The sequence below is a fragment of the Lolium rigidum genome, chromosome 6, assembly GCF_022539505.1.
Source record: "Lolium rigidum isolate FL_2022 chromosome 6, APGP_CSIRO_Lrig_0.1, whole genome shotgun sequence".
In the NCBI taxonomy this organism is placed as follows: domain Eukaryota; kingdom Viridiplantae; phylum Streptophyta; class Magnoliopsida; order Poales; family Poaceae; genus Lolium; species Lolium rigidum.
Window position 1 is genome coordinate 81,306,363 of NC_061513.1, and position 26,576 is coordinate 81,332,938.

The 26,576-nt window shown below is 44.2% G+C and overlaps 2 protein-coding genes across 2 annotated transcripts; both read left to right on the plus strand.

The window, feature by feature from the left end:
• Positions 1–4,078: 4,078 nt before the first annotated feature.
• On the plus strand, positions 4,079–10,117 carry LOC124661100 (vacuole membrane protein KMS1). Its single transcript, XM_047198958.1, has 8 exons — positions 4,079–4,181; positions 5,519–5,730; positions 5,873–5,951; positions 6,669–6,971; positions 7,876–8,033; positions 8,364–8,480; positions 9,164–9,349; positions 9,447–10,117. Exons 1-8 carry the CDS (start codon positions 4,094–4,096, stop codon positions 9,624–9,626), a joined length of 1,323 nt encoding a protein of 440 aa, XP_047054914.1. The 5' UTR covers positions 4,079–4,093; the 3' UTR covers positions 9,627–10,117.
• A 2,633-nt stretch (positions 10,118–12,750) lies between these two features.
• LOC124665042 (insulin-degrading enzyme-like 1, peroxisomal) lies at positions 12,751–24,213 on the plus strand. The gene is made up of 25 exons (XM_047202436.1): positions 12,751–12,822; positions 15,018–15,085; positions 15,774–15,865; positions 15,981–16,054; positions 16,173–16,216; positions 16,485–16,536; positions 16,664–16,783; positions 16,853–16,965; positions 17,046–17,208; positions 17,338–17,430; positions 17,542–17,627; positions 17,901–17,987; positions 18,585–18,688; positions 18,965–19,067; positions 19,157–19,252; positions 19,373–19,562; positions 19,688–19,749; positions 19,873–19,977; positions 20,974–21,175; positions 21,270–21,478; positions 22,892–23,016; positions 23,104–23,155; positions 23,235–23,321; positions 23,516–23,638; positions 23,834–24,213. The coding sequence occupies exons 1-25, from the start codon at positions 12,759–12,761 to the stop codon at positions 24,086–24,088; spliced, it is 2,769 nt and encodes a 922-aa protein (XP_047058392.1). The 5' UTR covers positions 12,751–12,758; the 3' UTR covers positions 24,089–24,213.
• Positions 24,214–26,576: the final 2,363 nt, after the last annotated feature.

Genomic DNA, 26,576 nt, shown 5'->3' on the forward strand with positions numbered 1-26,576 from the left:
ATTGGACGAAATAAAAGCCCGGAGGCCTATTTTCTCACGAAGCTTCCGGAAGTCCGAAGACGAAAGGAAGTGGGGCCACAGGGGAGCCAAACCCTAGGGCGGCGCGGCCCCCCTTGGCCGCGCCGCCCGTCATCCGGGGCCCCCGTGCCCCCTCTCGACTTGCCCTTCCGCCTACTTAAAACCTCCGTGACGAAACTTCCGATACCGAGAGCCACGATACGGAAAACCTTGCGAGACGCCGTCGCCGCCGATCCCATCTCGGGGGATCCCGGAGATCGCCTCCGGCACCCTGCCGGAGAGGGGAATCATCTCCCGGAGGACTCTACACCGCCATGGTCGCCTCCGGAGTGATGAGTGAGTAGTCTACCCCTGGACTATGGGTCCATAGCAGTAGCTAGATGGTTGTCTTCTCCCCATTGTGCTATCATTGTCGGATCTTGTGAGCTGCCTATCATGATCAAGATCATCTATACGTAATTCTATATGTTGCGTTTGTTGGGATCCGATGAATAGAGAATACTTGTTATGTTGATTATCAAAGTTATGCTTATGTGTTGTTTATGATCTTGCATGCTCTCCGTTACTAGTAGATGCTCCGGCCAAGTAGATGCTTTTAACTCCAAGAGGGAGTACTTATGCTCGATAGTGGGTTCATGCCTGCATTGACACCAGGACGATGACGAGAAAGTTCTAAGGTTGTGTTGTCGTTGTTGCCACTAGGGATAAAACATTGATGCTATGTCTAAGGATGTAGTTGTTGATTACATTACGCACCATACTTAATGCAATTGTCTGTTGCTTGCAACTTAATACTGGAGGGGGTTCGGATGATAACTTGAAGGTGGACTTTTTAGGCATAGATGCGGTTGGATGGCGGTCTATGTACTTTGTCGTAATGCCCAATTAAATCTCACTATACTCATCATGATATGTATGTGCATTGTCATGCTCTCTTTATTTGTCAATTGCCCAACTGTAATTTGTTCACCCAACATGCTGTTCGTCTTATGGGAGAGACACCTCTAGTGAACTGTGGACCCCGGTCCAATTCTCTTTACTCGAAATACAATCTATCGCAATACTTGTTTTTACTCGTTTTCTCCGCAAACAATCATCTTCCACACAATACGGTTAATCCTTTGTTACGAGCAAGCCGGTGAGATTGACAACCTCACTGTTTCGTTGGGGCAAAGTACTTTGGTTGTGTTGTGCAGGTTCCACGTTGGCGCCGGAATCTCCGGTGTTGCGCCGCACTACATCCCGCCGCCATCAACCTTCAACGTGCTTCTTGGCTCCTCCTGGTTCGATAAACCTTGGTTTCTTTCTGAGGGAAAACTTGCTGCTGTGCTCATCATACCTTCCTCTTGGGGTTGCCCAACGAACGTGTGAAATACACGCCATCAGTCGTCGGATGCGCATCTCTCGTGACGTCACGTTTGATGAGACGCGTCCCTTCTATCTTCGCCCCACCTCGGGTACTTACCCGGTGGATGATATCTCTTTTCTTCTTTTTCCGGATGTACCCCCTGCTGTTCCTCCTCCCCTCCCTCCTACTTCTGATGCGCCCCCTTCGGCGCCATCCTCTCGTTCGTCTAGTCCACCTAGTACTCCTCGTTCTCCGGCTTCGGCTCCTTCCGATGCTGTCCCTTCTTCCTCTTCTTCTGATGACTTGTCTTTTGCAGATGAGCTTCCCCCTTCACGACCTGTGCGTCAGCGTCGTGCTCCAGCTCGTTACTCTCCTAGTCAGTATGGTCTCTCTGTCGTTTCCGAGCCGACTTCTTATCGGGATGCCAAGCGTCATCCTGAATGGCAGCTTGCCATGGCTGAGGAGATCGCTGCGCTTGAGCGCACTGGCACTTGGGATCTTGTTTCTCCCCCTTCGGTGTTCGTCCCATCACGTGTAAGTGGGTCTATAAAATTAAGACTCGCTCTGATGGATCTCTTGAGCGCTATAAAACGCGTCTTGTGGCTCGTGGTTTTCAGCAGGAGCACGGCCGTGACTATGATGAGACTTTTGCCCCTGTGGCTCATATGACTACTGTGCGTACCCTTCTTGCTGTTGCTTCTGTTCTCCGCTGGTCTGTCTCCCAGCTTGATGTTCAGAATGCTTTTCTTAATGGCGAGTTGAGTGAGGAGGTTTACATGCTGCCTCCTCCTGGGTATTCTGTTCCCGATGGGATGGTTTGTCGTCTTCGACGTTCTCTTTATGGCCTCAAACAGGCCCCTCGTGCCTGGTTTGAGCGCTTCGCCTCTATCGTGACTGCTGCTGGTTTCTCTCCTAGTCTTCATGATCCAGCACTTTTCGTTCACACTTCTCCTCGTGGACGTACTCTTCTTCTTCTCTATGTTGATGATATGATCATTACTGGTGATGATCCTGAGTATATTGCCTTCGTCAAGGCTCGTCTTCGTGATCGGTTTCTTATGACCGATCTTGGTCCTCTTCGCTATTTTCTTGGCATTGAGGTTTCCTCCACTTCGATGGCTTTTCTATCTCTCGAGAAAAGTACATTCGGGATCTTCTTGCTCGTGTCTGCTCTTGGGGATGAGCGCACAGTTGATACTCCTATGGAGCTTAATGTTAAGCTTCGTCCTACTGATGGTGATCCTCTTCCCGATCCCACCCGTTATCGCCATCTTGTTGGGAGTCTTGTTTATCTTGTTGTCACTCGTCCTGATATTTCTTATCCTGTTCATATTCTGAGTTAGTTTGTCTCAGCTCCTACCACTGTTCACTATAGTCATCTCCTCCGTGTTCTTCGTTATCTTCGTGGCACGATCAGTCGTCGCCTTTTCTTTCCCCGTTCCAGCTCTCTCCAGCTCCAGTGCTATTCGGATGCTACATGGGCGAGTGATCCTACGGATCGTCGTTCGCTTTCGCTTACTCGTGTGTTTCTTGGTGGTTCGCTTGTTGCTTGGAAGACGAAGAAACAGGTCGCAGTTTCCCGTTCGAGTGTTGAGGCCGAGTTGCGGGCTATGGCTTTGTTGATTGCTCGAGGTGACTTGGTTACGGTGGTTGCTTGCAGATTTTGGGGTCTCCGTTACGACACTCACTCCACTTTTGTCCGACAAGTACAAGTGCTATCGGTATTGCACGTGATCCGGTCAAGCATGAGCTGACCAAGCATATCGGTGTTGATGCTTTTTACACACGTGCACAGGTACGGGATGATGTTGTTGCGGTTCATTATGTGCCTTCGATTTGCGGTTAGCAGATTTCTTTACAAAGGCATAGACTCGAGCGCAGCATGATTTCTTACTCTCCAAACTCAGTGTTGTGGATCCACCATGGGTTTGAGGGGGGGTGTTAGATGTATATATCTGTCTATTGTAGTTTCCCCATATGTTAGGGGGCTTTCTGCATATGTGCACCTGTACATGTACTATATATTGTGGCCTTTGGCCCCCTGGTAATACGACAAGCATATTTCCCAAACAGGTTGTTCAGTGGTGGAGATGCTCTCAAGCAGGTGCTAGGCCACGTCCGCGCATATTCTGGCGAGATTGGTCTGAGCGACCTTTGCAAAAAATTGATTCAACATTGGAGATCGGGATAAGAGCATCTTCCCTGTTTTTTATTCCCGGAGCAGCAGTATTTTCCTTCCGGCCGGTGGTGCTCCATGCCTTGGAACGCCTTGCAAGCAACGACAAGCACCCAGCCTCCCTCTCCCCGTGCACGTCTCCCGCTCACCCCCCACCGGCGCGCAGCCCCACACGTCTCTCCGCACCGCTCCCCTCGCCCCACACACCCACTGACGCGTGGGCCCCGCACCACTGACCCGCGGTGCAGCTAAGAAACGACTCGGGATTTCGCAGCACTCCCGCAACAACGGAAACAACGGCCCTGGCCAGAACCCGGCCGGAGAGAAATATAAAAAAAGCCAGCCGCGCGACGGGACGGGAGCCACCACGCCATTAGTTCGCCGCTCCGCCCCAACCGCCACCATCCCCGATCTCGCCGCCCGTGCCCGCCTGCGACCAGGCTCCTCCTCTCCTACCGCCTAAGGAGCTCCGACTCTGACCCCGGCGTCCCATGGTCGGTCCGCCGCACCGGGGCCTCGAGATCTAGGGTTTCCGCGCCGCGGCGGGGGCGATGGGGCGACGGAAGACCACGGCGGCGGCGCCAGGGGCGGCCGCGCCCGCTCGGGGCTCGTCCAGGGCTGCGGACGGCGTCATATCAGGTCAGATCCGTGGCCCGGTTTCTCCCCGTGCACGGGTGGTGCCAATGCATTTTGTTTTTTGCCGGATCGGAGGTACCTGACCTCCGTAATCGTAATGGCACCGCGAAACGCTCTGATTGCGAGCTGCGATTTGGAATGCAGCTGTAGTTTTCGGGTCGTGCTGGATTGGGGGCAATTTCCTCGGATTCAAATGCGGATCAGCGCACCGCCACCTAGCACGTCATGCTATTCTTTTTGTTTGCGTGCGATGACGAGCGGGGAGTGCAGATATGCTTTAACTGCTTAGATTTGGGCAATGAAGTACAAGTGTTAATGTTTTCACACATGTATTTACGGAAAGTTATTATACAATCTGAGTGGAAGACCTGTTCCCTACATCGACTTCTTATTTAAGGTGAAGCATTCAAGTTTGGATTATGGGATAGGAAATCCAGTGTTCTAAAGCCGGTGCAAGCCCACTGAGGCGCTAGGCTAGACGCCATCCTCCCTCATTGCCATCTGGGTAGCCGCCTGACCCTGCGCGCTTAGGGGCAGCAAGTGAGGTAGTTCACGACGTCTTTCAGAGCACTATAAAGGGATGTCTTGGGTAATTATGGCCAGCATGTTCATAACTGACGTGCTAATTTTGTGGTTTCGTAAGTTCAATGATGCCTAGTGTTGATTGCTGGATAAGCTGAGTTGGTGATGCATTGCACACCGTTAGCCTGTGTAAAACTTGACTGCGCTGCAAATGGCTTGGTTTTCGCAGATCAAACCAGAGAAAAAAGCTAACCACGCCTCCCCAATTTACTAGGTTATTTTTGTTTGCATGTAACTACTAGATCATGTAAAAGAACCTTACTATGTCGACTGCTCCACTGCACTGCCTAAATGAATAGTTTCTCTAGTCCTCCTCATATAGCAAGTCAACATTGGAGTTAAACATTAGTTGACAGGGAAACAATTTGCATTTTATATACTTTATTTGTTTACTCATTAGAGCAAGTACAATGCAAGTGTTAGATGTTAAGCTCGCCACGTAAGACATACTAATGATGTGGCACTGTTCCCTCTCTGTAAGCACACACACAAGCACCTCGCATTGTACCTGCCCTTAGCTGTCATCTACTACCTCCGGTCGAAATTAATCGACGCCGGATGCTACCAGGACGCTGAGTACTTCGTATGCGAGTCTGCGTCGATTAGTACCGAATGGAAGGAGTAGTATCTCTACCCGATACTTGTTGCTTTAGTTAGTATGTCTTAGGTTCTGAGCTTTGTACAGATGGGGATTGTATATAACCAATTTGAAGTTCACATACTGTGTTTATATATTCTAATTATTTCCTTATTTTCAGAAATCCGGGAGAAACATAAACTGGAATTGGAGAATTTGACTCTAACAAAGCACCCATTCAGGACATTGCATTTTTTCATGCTAGCTATGTTGCAATACTTGAAAAGATTAGCAACATATATCCTGAGTAAACGTGCTTTGTTTGCTGTCCTAATTGTTTTGGTGGTGATTCCTGGGGTTACACTTCTGGTTACAGATGGTCTACACAAAAAGGTGTGCTACATTACTTGCTAGGGGCAACTTCATTACATATTTGACTTATGTTGTTATGAGTAGACTGCCATAATAATAACACTAGATAGTGTATTTTGTGAACTACTTGAATGCTAATGTTTATTTTCTGATCTCTGTGCAGCACGTGCAGGAGTTCCTTAATTATGCTAGATTTGTGCTATGGTGGGTTTCATTAGGTGTTGCCTCGTCAATCGGACTAGGCAAGTGTTCTTAGATCTCTCAAGATTAGAAAAGGAAGTGCAGATGAATAATGTGTTAATTCACTTCACTATTGATCCATTTTAGTCCTAGAAATATTTTACCTTTTATTGTTAAACTATAGTCTGTAAACATGGCCGAAGCATCTGCTGGCCTTGAATGAGTTAATTTGAAAATTTGACTCAATTCTTCATTTTTTTAGTTTATGTCGTATTTTTTTTACAGCTGTCTACTTATTTCTATGTCCATATGAAATAATTATCAGCCTCCAAATTATCAAGTGTTGACCTTATTAGACCTTGAGGAAAGTCTCAAGAAGGTCGTACACAGAAAATCTCAAAAGGTATAATCAGGGAGGAGAGCAAAAGGTCAAGCCGTACCAAGTTATATCGTAGAGTTAGAAGTTAATCTGACATATAAAGTGTTGGGGTCTAAGTCTTTGTAATGACTAGTGTGTGCACCAAGCCTACATTATTGGGTTTCCTCAGAAATAGTAAAACATATACCATGTTTAATTAGTTTTGTATAGTCACCTAATTAGCAGTTGTCTTGTACTGTAGTCCGTAGATGATAGCCTGAAAGGTTCCTTTATCTATGCCAACACTAATTGCAATGCACACGTGCCAAGTGTTAAGGTTGAAAAATGAAACTTCGAAGTTTATTTTGTTTGTCTGGGACAAGGAGTTCGTTTTTAAATGGATTTAATATTTGAAATGCAGGTTCAGGTTTGCATACATTTGTGCTATATCTTGGGCCCCATATTGCTCTCTTCACTATTAAGGCTGTTCAATGTGGTCGGATTGATCTGAAGACTGCTCCATATGATACCATACTGCTTAAACAGGCACCATCATGGCTTGACAAAAAATGTTCGGAATTTGGATCGCCAATGTACCCTGCAACAGATCATTCAGTGACGATCCCGGTCTTCGATTTACTCCCTCAGGTTCAGTTGGAAGCTGTTCTTTGGGGTATCGGGACAGCACTTGGCGAGCTCCCTCCTTATTTTATATCACGAGCTGGTAATTGTGCAATGTATTTTATTCTGAATAATACTTACTCCGTATATGTCTTTGGATGCTTTACAGTTGTACATCATTATTCGATCTATATGCAAATATTATTAGTTCTTTATGTATTGTTGACTTTCCTTGAACACTATTTAATGGTGTCTACTTTTGTACTCTATTATGTAACACGTGGGCCATTGATATTATGTCCGCCTATATTTTGACTTGAGGTCTTCCGTATGTACCTAACTCCACCAGCTTCAGTAATACATATCAATAGTTTCATTGGTTATTTTCCTCCCTTCCATAATTTTAAAACTCCATCTAATCTAGACTGGTTCCATTCTTATCAATGGGATACACAACATCTTTTGAAACTGTTACTTTGTCACTCTGTAGTACGTCTTATGGAAGTTCTTTATGTATTGTTGACTTTCCTTGAACACTATTTGATGGCGTCTATTTTTGTACTCTATTATGTAATATGTGGGCCATTGATATTATGTCCACCTAAATTTTGACTTGTGGCCTTCCGTATGTACCTAACTCCACCAGCTTCAGTAATACATAGCAATAGTTTCATTGGTTATTTTCCTCCCTTCCATAATTTTAAAACTCCATCTAATCTATACTGGTTCCATTCTTACCAATGGGATACACAACAGCTTTTGAAACTGTTATTTGTCACTCTGTAGTACGTCTTATGGTACTCTTTATTCTGTCTATTCTCTTTCCTTGCATGCTGGAATTGATTATTTAAGGGTCATAAATTAGTGATATGGACCAATATTAAATTGTAGAAAAATAAGTTGTAGCAAAACAATGCTTGTATGTTCTTGAAATCTGCAGCCTTCATTATCTACAGCTTCATCTTTTTTAAGCTGCACATACTGAGTAAATGATTCCTGTGTTGCAGCTCGTTTGTCAGGAAGTGAGTTAGAAGCTGTCAAGGAGCTGGATGTTGCTCCTTCGACAGAAGATGGTCCAGTTGCATCCAATGTGAATCGTACAAAACGCTGGCTTCTTTCTCACTCTCAGCATCTCAACTTCTTCACTATCTTGATACTTGCTTCGGTTAGTGGTCTATGTCCTGTCTAACATCCTATCATGTCAACACCTTTGAGGAATGTTTTTAATGCAGAAATAGTACATGTAATGAGTTCTTTAACTAATTACATGTCAAATATACATGTACTGTTCATTTACAACAAGTTGAAAATATGCTTTGGAAGTAGATCGTTCATGTATTTTTTGCATATTTTGCAGGCTTTAACTAATTAAGTTTCTATTTCGTGCATAAAACAAGTTAAATGGAATTTCTTGAATACTGAAGTTAAGCTTCAAGTTCTAATATGCAATGGATATATAGTTTACCATACAATTTATTTCCTTTGTGTTTCCTAGGTTCCAAACCCGCTGTTTGACCTTGCTGGTATTATGTGTGGTCAATTTGGCATACCCTTCTGGGAGTTCTTCTTTGCAACTTTGATTGGGAAGGCCATAATCAAGACTCATATCCAGGTTCTCCATCTATCCATTTGTTTTTCTTTTGGTACCACATGCTTCATTCTTTTTCACCTTGTCTGCTAGTGATTTAGTTTACTGTGGTATGCTTTAAGCTTCTATAAGACAACCATGTATGGACATCATTATGTCAGAATATTCTGCGGTGCAATTTATGTGATCATGTCTTTTTGGTTATGTATGTTCAGTTAGAACCAGAATCATGAAATCTTTCAAGCTATCTCAACCAAAAGCCCATGCATAATTTGAATTGCGACTTACATGGCTACATTGATTATTCTTTCTGATCTCTGCAGAATATGTTGTCAGCTGTACCAGAGTTTTCACTTAAATATGAATTTCACTGTGATCAAATAATAAGTTCACTGAAGTTTGCATAAAAAGATGTTGTGATGTGCTTGTAATACACACAACTATTTATTTTTCGATGCAGTGTTTGTTTATTTTTCCTGTCTTAATATAGAACATACAAAATGCGAGCGATATGTTTTTACTTCTCCTCTTATTGATGAAATCAAGCAAACTTAGTTGGAAAACTACCAATTTCCAACTATATTTAACTTAGTTTCTTATCATTTAGTTTATAGTCAGATTGACACCTTATTCTCTGGTGGATTGACATGAATATTTGCAGTCTCTTTCTGTACTGACACCTGAATTTTACCTTGTCACTTCTTCAGACACTGTTCATCATCTCGTTATGCAACAACCAACTCTTGTATCTTATGGAAAAGGAATTAATCTGGATATTCGGCCACATTCCTGGGTTTTCTGCCAACTTGCCATCTGTGATTGCCAAACTCCACAGTGCCAAGGAGAAGTATTTATCACCACCGGCGTCAGGTTCACCATCCTCACAAATTGAGGTTGGTGTCTTCATTTTTATGTCATTTTGAACATTCTAGACCAATGTTTTTTTTGTTCCAATTTCATTGATTGTCTCTAACCATGTCATCTGTACAGGATAAACAGTGGAATTTCTCTTTTGCATTTATCTGGAACAGTGTAGTATGGCTGGTGCTTATGAATTTCTTCATTAAGATCGTCACATCAACAGCTCAGGATTACCGCAAAAGGCAGCAGGACGTAGAGATGGAGCTCATTACCGATTCCTCGTCCCTGAGCCATTCTAAAACAAACTAACGTCGAAAGTTGTTGTATTTATTCAGCTCCAAGTTGCAAATATTCTCCTCGGTAGCCTTAACGCCTGGCTCTAAGCCCTATGCAGATGGTACCAGCGCTGGTAGAAGTTGTATTCTTCTGTACATTGAACATAAACATGGGCCTCTCTAACCTGCCTCAAGTGATGGCTGCAACCTTTTGTCATTGCGCCTCTATTGGCAGTTCGTCGAGGAGAAGCAATCCTTTTGTTTTCAGGCTCCAACTTGGATGAACTTTAGGGACTGTTTGTTTAGCACGATTGAATTACAAAGATGTATTACTGGTTATTTTGGGAATACGGTAGCCAATAGGGCACCTGAGAGAGTACTCGACAGTGATATGTTTTGTTGTTACATTCAGTTTTCAATTGCATATTCGCAACTGGAGTCAGCTAGATCTAATGGAAGACTACAACTATGTTTTCTCCCTTGCTAATAAAGCTACTTTTGTGAAGCATGCTGTTAATGCTGATCTGGAACCGTGTTATTAACTCGTGCCCGTTCTGACTAGCCCAGGTTCAGAGGATATTTGCTATGCTCGTCAACCACGTTAGCTTAGTTTTAATCTATTTTGTCATGTGGCTTGTGAATTTTCAGCAAAGTGTAGGGCCTGAATCTGAAAGAGTTCAGATGTGGGGTGCGATTACACCTCAGCGACCCGATCTAAGCGAAATGGTACCGTAACCTCTCGTAGTGCTGTACTTGTTCCAAGGATGCCACTACCTTTATTTCCTCGAAATCTAAGTCTTTGTCATGCAAATGGAATGACCGTGAGCCGTTCGACGCACAAGTCACAAGTGGGGGCAGATCTTGTCGAGCAGCTGGGTCGTCGTGTACAATTCACAGCACGGTCTGTACGTACCGGTGGTACTGCCACAGTGCCACGAGAGGAGAGGGATTGCATCGATTTTTTCCAAGTCGGAGAGAGAAGCCATATTATTGGTCGCTGATTTTTTTTTTTGAAAACATTATTGGTCGCTGAATTGTTCATACCTAGGGGTAAAATCTTCTCCATAAAAAACAATACGTAGTTTCTTTCAATTCCTTTTGGCTGTGTCTACGCGACCCGGCACCGGCTAGCGACCGCCGAGCGCGAGGAGAACTGGGCAAGGTCCCCCATCGCGGCGTCGCGAGCAGGTCATTCGCCGGCCGGTAGGGGAAAGAAGGCTTCCGTCATCTCACGGTCTCAGGGTATCGGCGCGACGCAAACGGATGCTGAGCGACTGTTTGTTTCCGCCGTGACGCGACGCATAGTGACTGGGCCGTTCGCGGAGACCCAAACCTGGCATATTTGGCAGGGACACAACTGCATCGTCTTCCGCGGCATTACTTGCGAGCGGCGCGCTGCAGCCTTTGCAGGGCCGCGTTAATGGCACGCCTCGGCTTCCGCGAGCATGCGCAGCGAGGCGGCGTTGGCCATTGAAGGCGAGACGGCGTCCGAGCCTCTTAAAGGGACGCCGCCGGCGGCCATTTCCCCGACCAAACCATTGCCACATCCCACGATATCCACCCCACCGAGGCCATGGGGAAGAATTGCTGGTCGCTCCGCAAGACCATGAACGACCACGAGTCTAGCGGTTCGCGGTCCGGCAAGAAGGCACGGGTCGGCCGGTACGTCCGCGTCGACTTCGCGCGGCAGCTATGGGAGAAAAACCGGCCGGTACCATGGCCAGACGCGAACTTGCCGGGAGGGGGCTGGTACCTCAACTCGAGACGCGCCGGTTCCCCCCGTGCCGCGCGAGGGCCGAGAGCGGCGGAACGAGGTGCGCCGGCGCCGAGCGATCTTGCCGCCGGATCTGCGGGAGGATCCGGTGTACACGCTGAACTCCTACAACTGGATTTTATTCGGGTCGTGGGAGTTCGCCGTGCGCCGCCGCGTTGGCTATCTCGCTGACGTAGACTACTTCGAGCGCGAGATCGCCGCAGAAGAAGAAGAGAACGACCAGGAGTACGCGAACGAGGACGACGACGAGGACGAGGACGAGGACGTGACCATGGCACAGTACGGCCACGATGACGGCGGGCCGGCGTGGGATCCGGAGACCCAGCCGCCGGACAGTTCCAAGGAGGAGGCCATTGCCATGGCACTGGCCAACAACGAGCAGGACGAGCTCAACGAGCTCGCTTTGTGGGACGGACTCGCAATCCAGTTCCGCGAGTCAGCGCTCGCGCAGGGGAGGCCGACGACTCCTCCGGCCACGCCGACGCGTTCCAACGACCGCGCTCCGCCCGTCGCTCCGGCGTGGGATCCCTGGCCACAGCCTCCTGCCCATGCGGCGGTACCTCCTCCACCGCCGCGTACGAGCTTCCATGGCCGACGCCGGAGTTGATTGACCTCGTCAGCGACGACGACCAGTAGGCAGCACCTACTTTTAGCACGCCTTTCTGGTTTTTTTATGTTTTTTTTATTAATGTAAATTATGGCTTCATGAATGAAAAAAAAAAATTTATGCGTCGTGCCGCTGGAGCCACCGGAGTAAACGAACGTCCGGACGATTTTAACCATTTAACCCGATGCAAACAGACACGACCGCATCCGTTTGAACGTCCGTATGTTGCGCCGCTGGAGATGGCCTCATCGAACTGTTCCCATCGGAGGGGAAGTCCGGTCGAGACTCTTGCCTGCCACGAGGGAAGCCACCCACCCCCACCCCATTTGCCGTGCCCTGACTGCATATGCTAACGAGACGACGACGACGCTGACAAACCATAAAGTAGAACCAGTGCCCCCACTAGCTTAAGCCTTAAGCCTCCTGCCTCTCCAAGCCGCCATTGCAGATTGGAGTTGAGCGAGGACGACCAGGGGACAGACCCGGGGGTTTAGAGCGAGCGGAGATGGTGGCGGTGGCGGTGGCGGCGGCTGGGGGCAATGTGGAGTTCATCCGCGCGCGGAGCGACAAGCGGGAGTACCGCCGCCTGGTGCTCCCCAACGCGCTCGAGTGCCTCCTCATCCGCGACGCCGAAACCGACAAGGTCCGTCCCTTCCCCTCCCGGCCTCGCTCGCTCGTCTCCGCACCAGCGTCGCGGGAGCAGAGAATGCTCGCCGCCGGTTGATTCCGATCGTGCCCGCCTGATTCGTTCGGTTTTCCCTGCTCGTGCTCAGGCTGCGGCGTCCATGGAGGTGGGCGTGGGCTCGTTCAGCGACCCGGAGGGGCTCGAGGGCCTCGCGCACTTCCTCGGTGAGTCCACCTCCCACTCCTCTCCTCCTCACTGTGGCATCGATTCTGCCGGTCATCTCGCTCGCTCGCGTCGGCGTGTGGCATCTGTTCCGGTTCGGTTGCGTGCGCGTGATCTAACTACCGGATTCCCGGAGCCAGTGTTCTCGACTCAGGTGGTACCGTGGTAGTAGTGGTTGGGTGGGGATTGGTTCGTCGTCCGCTGGGAGCACCTGGGCTGGCCCCAGCGCCGTGCTCATGTCCTGCTCGGCGATTTGCTTGCCCGACGGCGTGGCATGGATCTCCTCGCCCTTTCGGGATCTCGACTGGGGCCTCGAATTTTGTCTCGGTAGAATCACGAGACGCATGAATGCTTTGCTTGCTAACCTTTTTCCCTTCTACGGCCGCTTTCTTCCGCCCTTCAGGGTGCCAATGATGAAATCGTAGATTTGCAATCAGGTCAGGTCAGTCAACGGATGTTCCTGTGAAAAGTTGAACCAGTCTCGTCGAGTGTCGCCTGCCATGTGTTCTGACCGTCCGATCACGCCATCGACGGTCCAGAGCGAGGGGTCTGGCTGAAACGAGTGGCGAGTTCTCGCCCCCTTTCCATCCTCTATGATTGATCGCACATCGCAGCGATACGGGTACTGTAGCGGAGTAGGATAGCCGGCTACCTGTTGCATTTACTACTGCAGCAATGGCGCTTGAGGTTGCTTTCCTTGAATGTTTCTCTGTCAACCAAGAATCTGTTGGTAAATGTCACTCTTGGAAATAATTCTGCGCATAGGCGACTGTGTTATTGAACGACCCCAAAATTTCAGGTGAGACACAAATTTGGTTGGGCGGGCTCCACCGCTCCAGGATATGGGAGCCTGTCGCTCTGCTACCTGGACCTGGACTGCCACTACACGTTGTTGCCTAGTAGGATCCTTGCAGCTTTCTGAACGCCCACTCCGCTGAGTCACCGTGTTGATCTTTCTGTCTGCTGGCATGTGATTTCTACCGTAACTGATAGCGGCACAAGATAAATTTACTCCATACAAATGCGGGGAACAGTACCATTTTATTGGATGTGAGCTACACGTGCTGGGCATGTTGCAGAAAAAAACACAACCTCAGTAGTCTGAGTAATGAGTGGAATCCTTTTTCTGGGTAGTAACATATTACTCTTGCAGTTAATTTCTTTGATGAGTACAAAGTAGAGTACTAGGATGTTGAATATGTGTCGATTATATACGTACACGCTTTCCTACACTTGGACTTATACTTGTAAGTAGTGTGGCTAGGGTTAAATATGTGGAGTCGAACATTATATATCATAAGCCGGAAACCCCAAATGTAGCATGGCTCCTGTTTTTTTTTTTTTTCAAAATTCGAATTCGACATTTTGATGTTTTTAAAAATTCTGAGAAAAATATCGAGATGTAGCCAATGATGTACTCTACCACTGTGCAAAATCTCAGGAAGATATACGGTGTATTCTAGGGTACACAAAAATGACAAATTCTGACGAATGTTGGAGGTTTCAAAATCTGTATTGTTCACTATTTCAGACCCACAATTTTGTGAATTTTGCACAGCCCAAAATACTGAGTCTTTCGTATTGATTTTTTGCACAGTGGTAGAGTACATCATTGTCTACCTCTAGAATTTGTGTTCATGATTTTTTGAAACTACAAAATGCCATTTTCGAATTTTTGAACAAAAAGGGCTCCGTGTAGCCCGAGCTCCAAAACGCCACACTCGTGTGATATATAATGGTCGACTCCAAATATTGAACCCTAGCCACACTACTGACAACTATAAGTCAAAGCGTAGGAATGCGTGTACGTACATAATCGACACATATTCAACATCCTATATAATGATGAGGGGGATACAGCTACCACACGGTTTAACTAAGAAGACACAGCAACATGCACGCAGGGAAGACTGGCCAGGTTGTGCCGGCGCACGGTCGGCCAGTGTTGTGGTATCAATGGAGGAGCACTTGTGGTCATATGCCCCACAGACATAGGAATGTCGCCGAACCTCATTGACAAATCATGTGGTGTCATCTTGGCATGAGTGCTTGGTCCTCGGTAGATCATAGTTAACCTCCGATATGTAATGGAGGAAATAATTAGTTTTGGTCGCATCAAATCAAATTTATTTTCTATGTATTAAACATTTTCCCGTGTCCTTATTGTTCTAATTCATTACCATTGACTTGCTTGCAGAGCATATGCTATTCTATGCCAGCGAGAAATACCCTGGAGAACAAGAATATACAAAATATATCTCGGAGGTACCTTCTGTTAATCAACTCCAAGAAAAACATTCAACCCATTTTCGTTTCATCATATGTTTGCACCTACCAACCAAACTTCAAAGCAGGGTTGTAAGATTTTTGACCCAGGTCTAGCGTTCCCTGCGTCATATTGAAAGATCCCCGAGCCAGTCAGAAAATAATTCATAAGATGAACAAGATTACAAGAAAGTGAAAAGGAAGATGTTAGGGTATGATAGGTGCCAGCATATTACACTAGCACCATAGCCCACCAGCTATGCCACTGTGATTGCAAAGTGGACCAAATGATATCTACTTGCCATAAACTGTGTGGACTGTGGTCACGGTTTTTTAGTTGAAAAAGCCGTGTTCACGAGTAAGGCCCAGTTGCAGCCTGTTGCGCTCTCAAATCAAACGTAGCCCTTAAGCTAGGATGCATATATAGGTGCTGTGGTACTATTAGTCTATTACAGGGCGCAGCGAATGCTGTACAGAAGCAACAACTTTGTGATCCTATCATAACTTTGTAAAGGTCATTCTAATTTATTTTTTTTGTAAAAGGGCTCTTTCTATGATTTTATTACTGACGCTATGTCAGTATAATTATTTCTTAAAAGCTTAAATATTATTGTAATGCTTGGAAGTTGCATGCAGGGTACTTGAATTATATGTTTTTGATTATTTGGTATGTTGTGAAAATTTTCAGCATGGTGGTTCTTCCAATGCCTTCACATCCTCCGAGACAACAAATTTCTATTTTGATGTTAATGTGGACAATTTCGAAGAAGCCTTAGATAGGTAAACTCTCTTAGTATTATTTTGTTCAGTAAATGCACACACGTTGAATAAGACGGTGATTTCCTGCAGAGTTGCATGTTTTTTTAACATTAATTAAGGAGGTTCTGTTACACAGATTTGCCCAGTTCTTCATTAAGCCGCTGATGTCGCAGGATGCTGTTCTTAGAGAGATAAAGGCTGTTGATTCTGGTGAGAAGTTGCTTCACACCATCGATTTCAGCTTATCACGATCATTTTATGTTTACACTTGCTTTGTTCATAGTAAGAAACACATTCCGGCTAACACTATGTTTCGTTGTTCTTACAGAACACAAGAAAAATTTGTTGTCAGATGGCTGGAGGATGTATCAGGTACTTCAAAGTCTCAACCTTCGTAGATTCGTAGTTAGATGAATCATACCATGTCATATCTGCATCAGAAACTTCAACCACTAAAGTATTGACGTTCTGAATGTGTGTTCTCTTTACTTACAAGGTGTGGTTCTGCTTCCATATAACCCTAGTTGGCACGATACAAGCCTGACTTGTACTCGGAATGGCATTTACTTTCGTATTAACCATATTACCTCTTTAGCCCTGCTGCACTGTTACTTCAGTTTTGTAACTTTCTTTTCTACAGCTTCAGAAGCATCTGGCTTCAAAGGATCACCCTTACCATAAATTCAGTACTGGTAAGAAATTCTTGATTGTTGACATTGCTGATACTCATATCATTTTTATATTTTTTTGTGCATCTCTAATAAAAAAGCTCCTCGTGGAGCTTGGATTATTTAAATGTTATGTCATGTAATTCATCAGGAAGTTGGGAAACATTGGAAACTAAACCAAAAGAGAGGGGCTTGGACATCAGACTTGAGCTTCTCAAGTTTTACGAGAATTATTCAGCAAATCTTATGCACCTTGTTGTTTATGGAAAGGGTAAATATTACAGGTTAGTCAATTTTGGCACACTTATACTTATCTGTTACTGATAAAATGATTTTGTAGAGAGTCTGGATTGCATTCAAAGCTTAGTTGAAAGATTGTTTAGTAACGTCAAAAACACCGAACAGAGAAGCTTCAAATGTCCGAGTCAACCTCTTGCAACGGAACATTTGCAGGTAACTTAAACAACACTAAATTAAATAAAAGAACCGCAAATGATACTGGAATTTAGCATACTTCCTTTCTTGTCATGCAGCTTCTTGTCAAAGCAATCCCAATAACAGACGACGACTACCTAAAAATATCATGGCCAGTTACACCTAACATGCACTTCTACAAAGAAGGTCCTTGCCGTTATCTTAGCCATCTCATTGGGCATGAAGGCGAGGGATCCATCTTCCATATTATAAAGGAATTAGGCAAGTTAATTTGAACAGTATATTTTTTAAAATATTCTTTTGCCGGCGTTATCTGCTCAAACACTGGTCATTGCTTACTTCTTGTGTCAACTTTGTGACCTGTGACATGTCTGATTTTTACTACATTAGGATGGGCCATGGACTTGGCAGCTGGCGCCGGTAGTGACAGCACTGAATACTCATTTTTCTCAGTAAGCATGAGGCTCACTGATTCTGGCCATGGTAAGTTTCTACCTTCATTTTGTTCTCTTAGAATTGAAACGGACATTTCATTTTGTGATTTTAAGTACATTTTGAAATCATTTTGTAAGTCTTATATGTGCACGATTTCAGAACACATGGAGGATATCATTGGGTTGGTCTTCAAATACCTCCGTTTATTAAAAGAAGATGGTATCAACGAATGGATCTTTGATGAGGTAATTGACAGATACATCATACATTTATATTATCTTGTAAAGTTCTTTGATGGATTATGATTCTAATATGGAGTTACGTTTAATATAAACATTGTTCCTGTGGATCTGATGTGTAACAGAAGATCTCATTGGGTTTAAATTGTATTACCTAAGGTTGTTTGTTCCATCAATTGGTAGTGTGGTTTTTGTGCTTTTCTTAAGTACAGTGAAAAGCAAATATGATTTACATTAATTACATATATGTACGTGCTAACATATGGTTTTATTATCTAGCTTGCATCAGTAAATGAAACGGAATTTCACTATCAAGACAAAGATCATCCAATCAGCTATGTGACAGATACTGTTTCAAGCATGCGGGTACATTTCTCTAGAGCTCATTAATTACATATTTCAGCAGTTACAAATCCTTGCAGTCAATAATTTTGAATGCTGAATTGTGATGTGTATCTTGCGGAGATGTTTGATGTTGTGGACATTAGCACGTTATCTCCCATGCGACTCAGGGAAGGAGTCGGCTAGGTAAGAGTTCATGAAGGGGACAACTTGAATTAGGAAGGATGAGTTAGTGATAGGATTACGAAAGGATCGTAACAGTAAGGATTAGTAATGTATAACACCTTGGGTGTCAAGTTAGGAAGTTTTATATATGTGTTGGTCATGTGAGTTATCGAATCAAGCAAGACCAATAAATCTAATCTCCCCCAAGTATTCTCTAATCCCAGCCTATGTGTACCCAATCCATCGCAACCACGCCGTCTGGCGGCTATCTTCTGCACGGTAGTTATCCCATTGTGGATCTAAGTCCACACCATTTTATGAATGATAATTTCAAGTACCAAATACTCAACATCTAGGATTTCAACGGGTCCAGAATTTGTTGAACTGCATTTTTTTTTCAGTTTTTCAGTAGTGTCTTCTTTCTTCTACTTGAAATATTTGTGAACTGGCTTGCAGTTGTTCCCACCAGAGGAATGGCTGGTTGGAGCATCATTACCGTCGAAGTATGCGCCAAGTAGAATAAATATGATACTTGATGAGTTGTCACCGGAAAGAGTAAGGTATGCTTACACAGTTTGCATGAGTGCTTTGATTATTCCTGCTTATATGTGCTTAGTATCTTCGATGTCAACATATAAACACATATATGGAGATATCTGGCGTTAGTAAATTGCTACCTGATACTGTGACTCATCAATAAAGAATTGGGCATGGCCTTATTTCATATCACCAACTTACTATTTTGCTGATAAGTTTATGCGTCAAAATTAGCATACGAACCTAAGCTAAATATCATGCATTTATTCTTACTACGCAATACTTCTCTCTGTCCCTAGAATATTCTGCGAGTCTAAAAAGTTTGAAGGATCTACTGATTGTGCTGAGCCCTGGTACAATACATCATATTCTGTTGAGAACGTCACTCCTTACATGATACAGGTTGCCCCCCCCACTCCCTAAGACACACACACACTTATCCGATGTTTTAAGATTTATTTTATTTCCAATCTTATGCCTCTGTTTCCCAGCAATGGATTCAAAAAGCTCCTACTGAAATGCTCCATCTCCCAAAGCCTAACATTTTCATTCCAAAGGATTTATCTCTGAAAGAAGTGCACGAGAAGGTAAAATTTGGAGCAACTTTTATGTTTTGTGTTCACATTAGCACAATTTGTATGAATATTCTAAGACTTCAAATATTTACATAGTATATTAATTTTGATAAAACATAACTGTCTCACCAGGTTAGATTTCCGACAGTATTAAGGAAGACACCACTTTCACGGCTATGGTATAAGCCCGACATGCTGTTCTTCACTCCGAAAGTTTACATAATACTTGATTTCCACTGTCCATTGTCAAGCCACTCCCCCGAAGCAGCAGTATCTATAGATCTCTTTGTTGATTTGTTAGCTGATTACTTGAATGCTTATGGTAAGTAATAATTCTCAAATTACGTGAACAAATTTTTTTTACGGTATTGGGCAGTCCGTTTGGGGATTGCTCCCTCCAACCTTAAGTCCAAAGGCATACTCTCAATTAGTTTCTGCCATTTGCAGCTTACGATGCTCAAATTGCGGGTTTATTTTATTCGATATATCTTACTTCTACTGGATTCCAGGTTCTACTCTGTTACTATGTTCCTTCCTGTTTCCTACTATTGTCCCAGACAGATAAATTGCTCTTCCTGCTGTATGTATGTGGTTTGAATTCCAATTCAAACATTTATCTGTCTATTTTGAAGGTCTCTCTAGGTGGTTATAATGACAAGATGAGAGTTCTTTTACATGCCATAGTGAAGCAAATAGTGAACTTTGAAGTTAAACCAAACAGGTTTTCTGCCCTGAAGGTCAGTTGGGATCCTTGGGTTTTATTGTCAGCTCTCATAATACCGCATGGGCACATATATATTTACCTGGTCTCTTTGTCATCAACTTTGTGTGGATCAACTTAAAAGTCTGTTGAATTTCATTTTTGTTAAACACTGGTCATATATTGCCTTGCAACTGATAGATGGTCAAAGCTGAGGTATGTAAAATTTTAAGTGGTGAACATGATATTGCTAGAACCAAAAGCTTGTTTGCATCTTTTGCAACATACTCATTTGAAATTTATGGCAACCTTTTACCAAACATGTAGCTAAATAACAAAGGTTTGAGCCTACAGATTCATTTTCACAAGTACATCGATCTAGATGTATACATGGAAAATCAAATTTTATTAAAAAAACATTTTTTTTACTCAAACATTGTGCGTATAATGTAATTCAGTAATCTTTAAGATTGCACTTTCTCATTATTTATTTATTTATCTATCGCCCGTAGCACATTCTGTGAAACTGTCAAATTCAGTCTAATTTGCATGGTATACCTTCTTTCTAACAGTACAATGTTTATACTTAGCGAGTGACACTTCATTATCTGCACTTTTCAAGAGATAATGCTTAAAATATCTTGTAGCCCAAACCCGTAGCACATAGGGTTTGATCCTTTTGGGTGAAGCAAGTATGGAAGCCCAAAAAAGGTGCTACTAATGCATGGTTATTATCCCATGGAGGCGTGATCTTGTAACGAACTAATCTTCTTCTTTGCAATGAGAAACGCAATGTCATTGCGTGACATTGCGTTTTCTCGAAAAAAAATGGTTATTATCCCAACTGTGGTTTCGCCTTGTAACAATTTTTGGGCAGGGAATTACAAAATGAACTTATCAAGTTACGGTAATACTATGGATTCTCGTGATGGTCGATTTCAGATTATGAAATATTCTTTCCCTTCAGATTCTTAATCAGTGTTGTGATGATTTCTGTCAGGGCTAACTTTGTACCAACATCTTACCATCACAGGAAACTTCTGTTAAGGATTACCAAAATTTTGACTTCAGTCAACCATATTCTCAAGCTTCATACTATCTCTCATTAATATTGGAGGAGAAGAAATGGCCATCGGTTGAGAAACTTCAAGCTCTTTCTAAGCTTGAGGCAGATTCTCTTGCAAAGTTTGTGCCACACTTGCTATCGAAGACATATTTGGAATGCTATGTTCAAGGTTCGGTAAAACTTCATATTAATCACCGAGCTGTATTTCCAAGGACTGAATGGAATGCAATGGCAATTATGCTTATCAATTAAACTTCTTGTAGGGAACATTGAACCAGGTGAGGCTGAGTCTATTGTCCAGGAGATTGAAGATACTGTATTTAATACCCCCAATTCTTTATTCAAGTCCATGTCTCCATCACAATATCTGATAAAAAGGGTTATCATGCTTGAAAATGAGTTGAAATGCTACTACCAAATCGAGGGATTAAATCCAAAGAACGAGAATTCATCGATTGTCCAGTATATCCAGGTATAGGCTCCTCCTTAACTTTGATGCTGCTAATGTTATCCAAAGTGATTACTTGTCAGTGATAAGACCTAATGTTTGTTGCAAAACTTCTGATCACCGAACCTGTCATTAGTCGGCAATCCTGTTTCCAGCAAATTATTGGTTATGATCAACCTAGTAGTTGGAACTTGGAACAATGTGGGGGACAGACTGATTGAGAGTTCTTACTTCTTCGTACTCTTTTTAAGATGCTACTTTTACGTAGTTGAAAAATTATTGTGCGGTATCTCTTACATTCGAATTTGTTGCCACTTTCTCCAATTAAAACATAATTAAGTTTATAAGGCATACTGGATTTATCTGAAGAATTTGTAATGTGAATTTCTTGAACAATCCACCATAGCTAAATGGAGTGTCCAGTGGGTAACCGTCTGCATATCAACTTAGTATTCTCTGCTAGCAAACCCTGACTGCAACCATAATTGTTTATGGAGAGAATGTGGCATTTGTCACAGAGGCACCCCTTGCACTGCATCATGTGTTTTTTATTAGTCCACTCTAACCCAGCCATGTGTTTTTGATTAGTACACTTTTATTAGTCCACTCTATCGGCCACTTGGGACTACATTTGTACTCTAACCCAGCCACTGCATCATACTTTTCCCAGGATCCATATACTGGATTTTAGGATGTGCATAAGGACTGCGCCCTCTAAAACAACTACAGGAAATAAGAGTATCTTTGAAAAAAAATCTTAATTTGTGTCATTCTCTATAATGATATTTTTCAAGTATGTATGGGACTAAGGAAATAAGAGTTGCATGGAAAATTCATTTCTTGCTCAACGCTTCTATCTTCTTTTAAATCATCTTCTACGATTTGTTCTGCTTCTGCAACTAGCTTGACTGTCGACTCAGCCTTCAGTCACTAACCTGACGTATGACTGAACAAGCATTAGGGGCATGAAATATTATTCCCGTCAATGGGATTGGCAGACCAAGTCATAAGGGGACGTATGACTGAACTAGCTAGGTGTGCAGTTTTTCGTTCTTGCACTATGTTTTTTTTCCGCTTCACTCTGTTATGGGATGTCTAATACAAAGCGATACGCATTTGGGATGTTCAAGAAGAAAAATGGGTCCGACAATTTATATTCAGTTATTTTACCTATTTGTGAGGAGAGCTAGGACATGCTTGAGCTACCAAGTGACTCTCTAACGACTCAATAGCATATCAAATCAGTAAAATACAGCGGCGCGACCGTGTGACATGCCTAGATGTATAAAATATGGCGATGTTTTTGTCCTATTAACTTCCTTAAAGAATTGTTGTTCACGGAGTAGTGTAGTATCTGAAAAAAAAATAGAACTGTATCTTGTGAAGTGCATACGGCAAGAGGCATGCCAGATTCCTAAGCATCATCAATATATTCAGGTCCATCAGGACGACGCCATTTCGAATATCAAACTTCAGCTGTTCTCTCAAATTGCTAGCCAGCCTGCTTTCAATCAGCTGCGGACTGTTGAGCAGCTTGGGTATATAGCAGGTCTTTCTCTAAGGTATAATCCTTTCAGGAGAAACCTGTAGATTTTGTTTTAGTTGATCATTTACAATCCTAGCTTACTACAAATATCCTAATCCATCAGATCTGATCGTGGAGTCTGGGCACTCGAGGTTGTTATTCAATCCACAGTGAAGGTACAGCTTCAAAGACAAGGGTAATAAATATGACATTTTTTTGCTGCTTTCTCCTACTGATCTTATAATGGAATCGTAGGATCCTTCATATCTTGATGCTAGAGTTGATGAATTCTTTAAGACGTTCGAAAGCAAAATCCATGAACTGTCTGACAAGGATTTCAAGGTTAGCGGCTTCAGTTAGGTTCAGAACTAACTGACGCACCCTGTCAAAGTTTACATCTCTTTCATAATACACAGTACTCACAGTATGATCAGTATATTTGAGTAAATTAGCACATTAGTGTTTTCTTTTCAAAAATACAAATGTATTTGTGCGTTAATGTAGCTCATGTTGACACTGACATGTCCTTATGACAGAGAAATGTCAAATCACTTATTGATTCGAAACTGGAGAAATTCAAGAACTTGTGGGAGGAAGCTGAATTCTACTGGGGAGAGATTGAAGCCGGAACTCTCAAGTTTGATAGGATTGAGTCCGAGGTAAGTGATTTTGCCTCAGGCAACAATGCACAACCGTGATAAGCAAAAATTGTGTCGAATATAAAGCAAACAATACAAAAATGGGAAATACTACTAGTACACTTTTTTTTTGAAGCATGTCACCTTTTTCCCGAAGGAAGATATGGAAGTTGTGTCTCTGGCCCGCGAGATATATGACCTCAAAAAAAAATGCAGGTTGCTCTCCTAAGAGAGCTGAAGAAAGACGAATTCATCGAATTCTTTGATGAGTACATAAAAGTTGATGCGCCTCAAAGGAGGACGGTAAGCGTGCAAGTCTTCAGCGGGAACCATTCGTTGGAGTTCAAGAAGGCGATTGCTGAAGCTGATCCTCCCAAAACTTACCGGGTTACTGACATATTCGGATTCAAGCGATCAAGGCCTCTGCACCGCTCGCTGAAGGGAGGACCAGGCCGAATCACAATGGACTGACATATATACTCTGCTACACATTCTTTGTATACTAGTAGCCTGGGCACATGCATGCATGGACTATTTTTTTTGATTGATTTGGAATGCTCACACAGGATCACGCCATTGCACATTGCTATTCCTCATGTATGGAGTAACCACGTGATGCTATTTTCAGAACAAATATACGAGCTGTAGAAATCTATGGTAACCTTGCCTGTTAGTATGTATTTCGTCTGAGAAGTATGTACAATTACATGAGCACTGTGGACAAGAGGCACGGTGGCGTGGCCGAGTAGGTGTCACCATCCCCGCACGCCCGTCAGCTAGAGAGGCGCCGCCCTCCCACAGCCGCTGCCCCACTCATAGCTGCCGCGGTGCTAGCAGCACCTGAACGAACGAGCCCGGTGCGTGGGGAAGCTCCTATCCATAAGCCTGTTCATGGTTTGGTGTCAAACCAGTTAAACCACGAGCCCAACCCGCACCGAACCAGATATACGGTTTGCACCCCGTTCAACTGGTTTTGGGATTGAAACCGTGAGCACAAAACTGTTAGCTGGTTTGAGACCAACTAAACCTGACGAAACCATTCACAAACCGCATTGCTCGCCATCAGCAGCTTGGCAGACTCTGCCGCGAAGATTCACGGCCGCGACGGGTGCGATTCAGGCGCTGCGCATGGTCGCCACCTCCCGTCCGATTCAGGCCGCTGGCCGTTCGATTCAGGCCCTGTCAGGCACTACTAAACTGAAGATCCTCTGCTTCTGCCTCCAGTTAACTCTCAACTGCTCCGTCAGTTAACTCTGAACTGCTCCGTCGCTTGTCACGACTTGAGCAGGGATATTTAGCTTGATCCCGAGCCTTGTAATCTTTATCTTTTTCCCTCTGGGTTAGAACCCTAGCGCCGCCGTGTTCCGGCTGGCCTGTACTTGGTCTGTAACCTCCAAATTCGGCCAAGAAGGCACCTCTGAATTCAGTAATATAAGTGGTGCCTGAATATCCTGTGTGTTTCTGTAGCTTAGCCCGTGAAATTGCTAGTAATATCCTATCAATTGGTATCTAGAGCCGATCGATTCTCGGAGGCGTTTGGATCTGGAGCGCATCGAAGTTGGGATCCCTTTTCAAATCCTTCGGTTTAGGCCTCGATTCCGGCGGCGGTGTGGTGCTTCCTCTTCAACGAAAGCAGAAGGAGGCGGCAACACAGACCAGGTGCAAACAGATCCGTCGATTAAGGGTGCGGCAGAACATCTCTGCCGGGTGAAATCCCTCGATTGACCTCTTCTCGTGCTTCTTGGTGGCGAGCGACGTTGGTGACGACGAGGCGACATCAGGATCGGGGTAAGTTTGGTCAGAAAAAGTCACCAATTTTTTTTTCCCCAGATCATTCATTGCTCCCAGCGACGGTGTCAAATCCCTTGCTTGCTTCATGGCTCCTCCGGAGGATTCTGAGAGCACAGCTGTCTTGGAATTAGCATCACTTCAACTGGATGTGGCAACACTACAGAGATACCGAGAGGAAGACAGGAAGGAGTTTGCTGAATTTGCCCAGTCTGTTCACGCTAACTTTGTTGAACTCCAGAACAACTTCACTTGCATACAAGCCAACTTTGCCAAGTTCTTCACAACGACTGCAAATGTGGCCTTGCCAACTCAGGGGGGAGAGGAAGAAGTTCCCGTGGCCGTATCTCCGGGACAAGGAAGTAACACTCAGTTGGAAAAAAAGCAAGCAACTGCGGGGAAGGGCAAGCTGTTAGATGAACAGGGCCGTGAATTGAACTTGGATGGTACACCAAAAGCTCCTTACCGTCACCCTAATGCTGTTGGGCAACCTAGCACAAAGGAACATAACCATGATCACCAACTTCCAAACCAAAATCACATCACGAAGCAGGCACAAGATTGGGAGGAAGAAGGTTTCGATGGGAGAAGAAACAGAACAAGGCAACCTTTTCAACAAGAAGTCAGAAGAAACATTATGGCAGTTAAGCCAGCTAAGTACAACATTGTTGAATTCGAGGGTGATGATGCTGATGGGTGGATACAACAAATTGAACAGTACTTTGAATCTAGTCGAACCCCCACAGACCAACGAACCGAGATAGCAGTCTCTTACTTGAAAGGGAAAGCCCTGCAATGGTGGAGAGGGACTGGTAATTCTGCATCCACGTTACCATGGTTTCGATTTTGCGGCTCCCTTGCAGATAGATTCGCGGAGAGCTCCATCTGTGACAATGTTAAAGCATTCCATGCTCTAACACAAACATCGACTGTCAGCTTGTATATTGAACAATTTGAGAAGTTACTCAACCTCATGAGACGCGACAACCCCAACCTACCGGATGATTACTATGTTAACTGTTTCATATCTGGCCTGACAGACTATGTCCAAAACCATCTGCAATGTCATAAGCCCAAGAACCTACAGGAAGCAATGTGGTTTGCTAGGCGTATTGAGATGTCTCAACCTGCTAGGAGACCTGTCTACCAATCAGCACAACCCACTGTCAGA

Coding starts and splice junctions, on each gene's coding strand:
- LOC124661100 (XM_047198958.1), top strand. CDS start 4,094: ATGGGGCGACGGAAGACCACGGCGGCGGCGCCAGGGGCGGCCGCGCCC. Junction 5,731..5,872: donor CAGATGGTCTACACAAAAAG/GTGTGCTACATT, acceptor ATCTCTGTGCAG/CACGTGCAGGAGTTCCTTAA. Junction 8,034..8,363: donor CTATCTTGATACTTGCTTCG/GTTAGTGGTCTA, acceptor TGTGTTTCCTAG/GTTCCAAACCCGCTGTTTGA.
- LOC124665042 (XM_047202436.1), top strand. CDS start 12,759: ATGGAGGTGGGCGTGGGCTCGTTCAGCGACCCGGAGGGGCTCGAGGGC. Junction 16,784..16,852: donor CCTTGTTGTTTATGGAAAGG/GTAAATATTACA, acceptor ATGATTTTGTAG/AGAGTCTGGATTGCATTCAA. Junction 17,209..17,337: donor CCATATTATAAAGGAATTAG/GCAAGTTAATTT, acceptor TTACTACATTAG/GATGGGCCATGGACTTGGCA.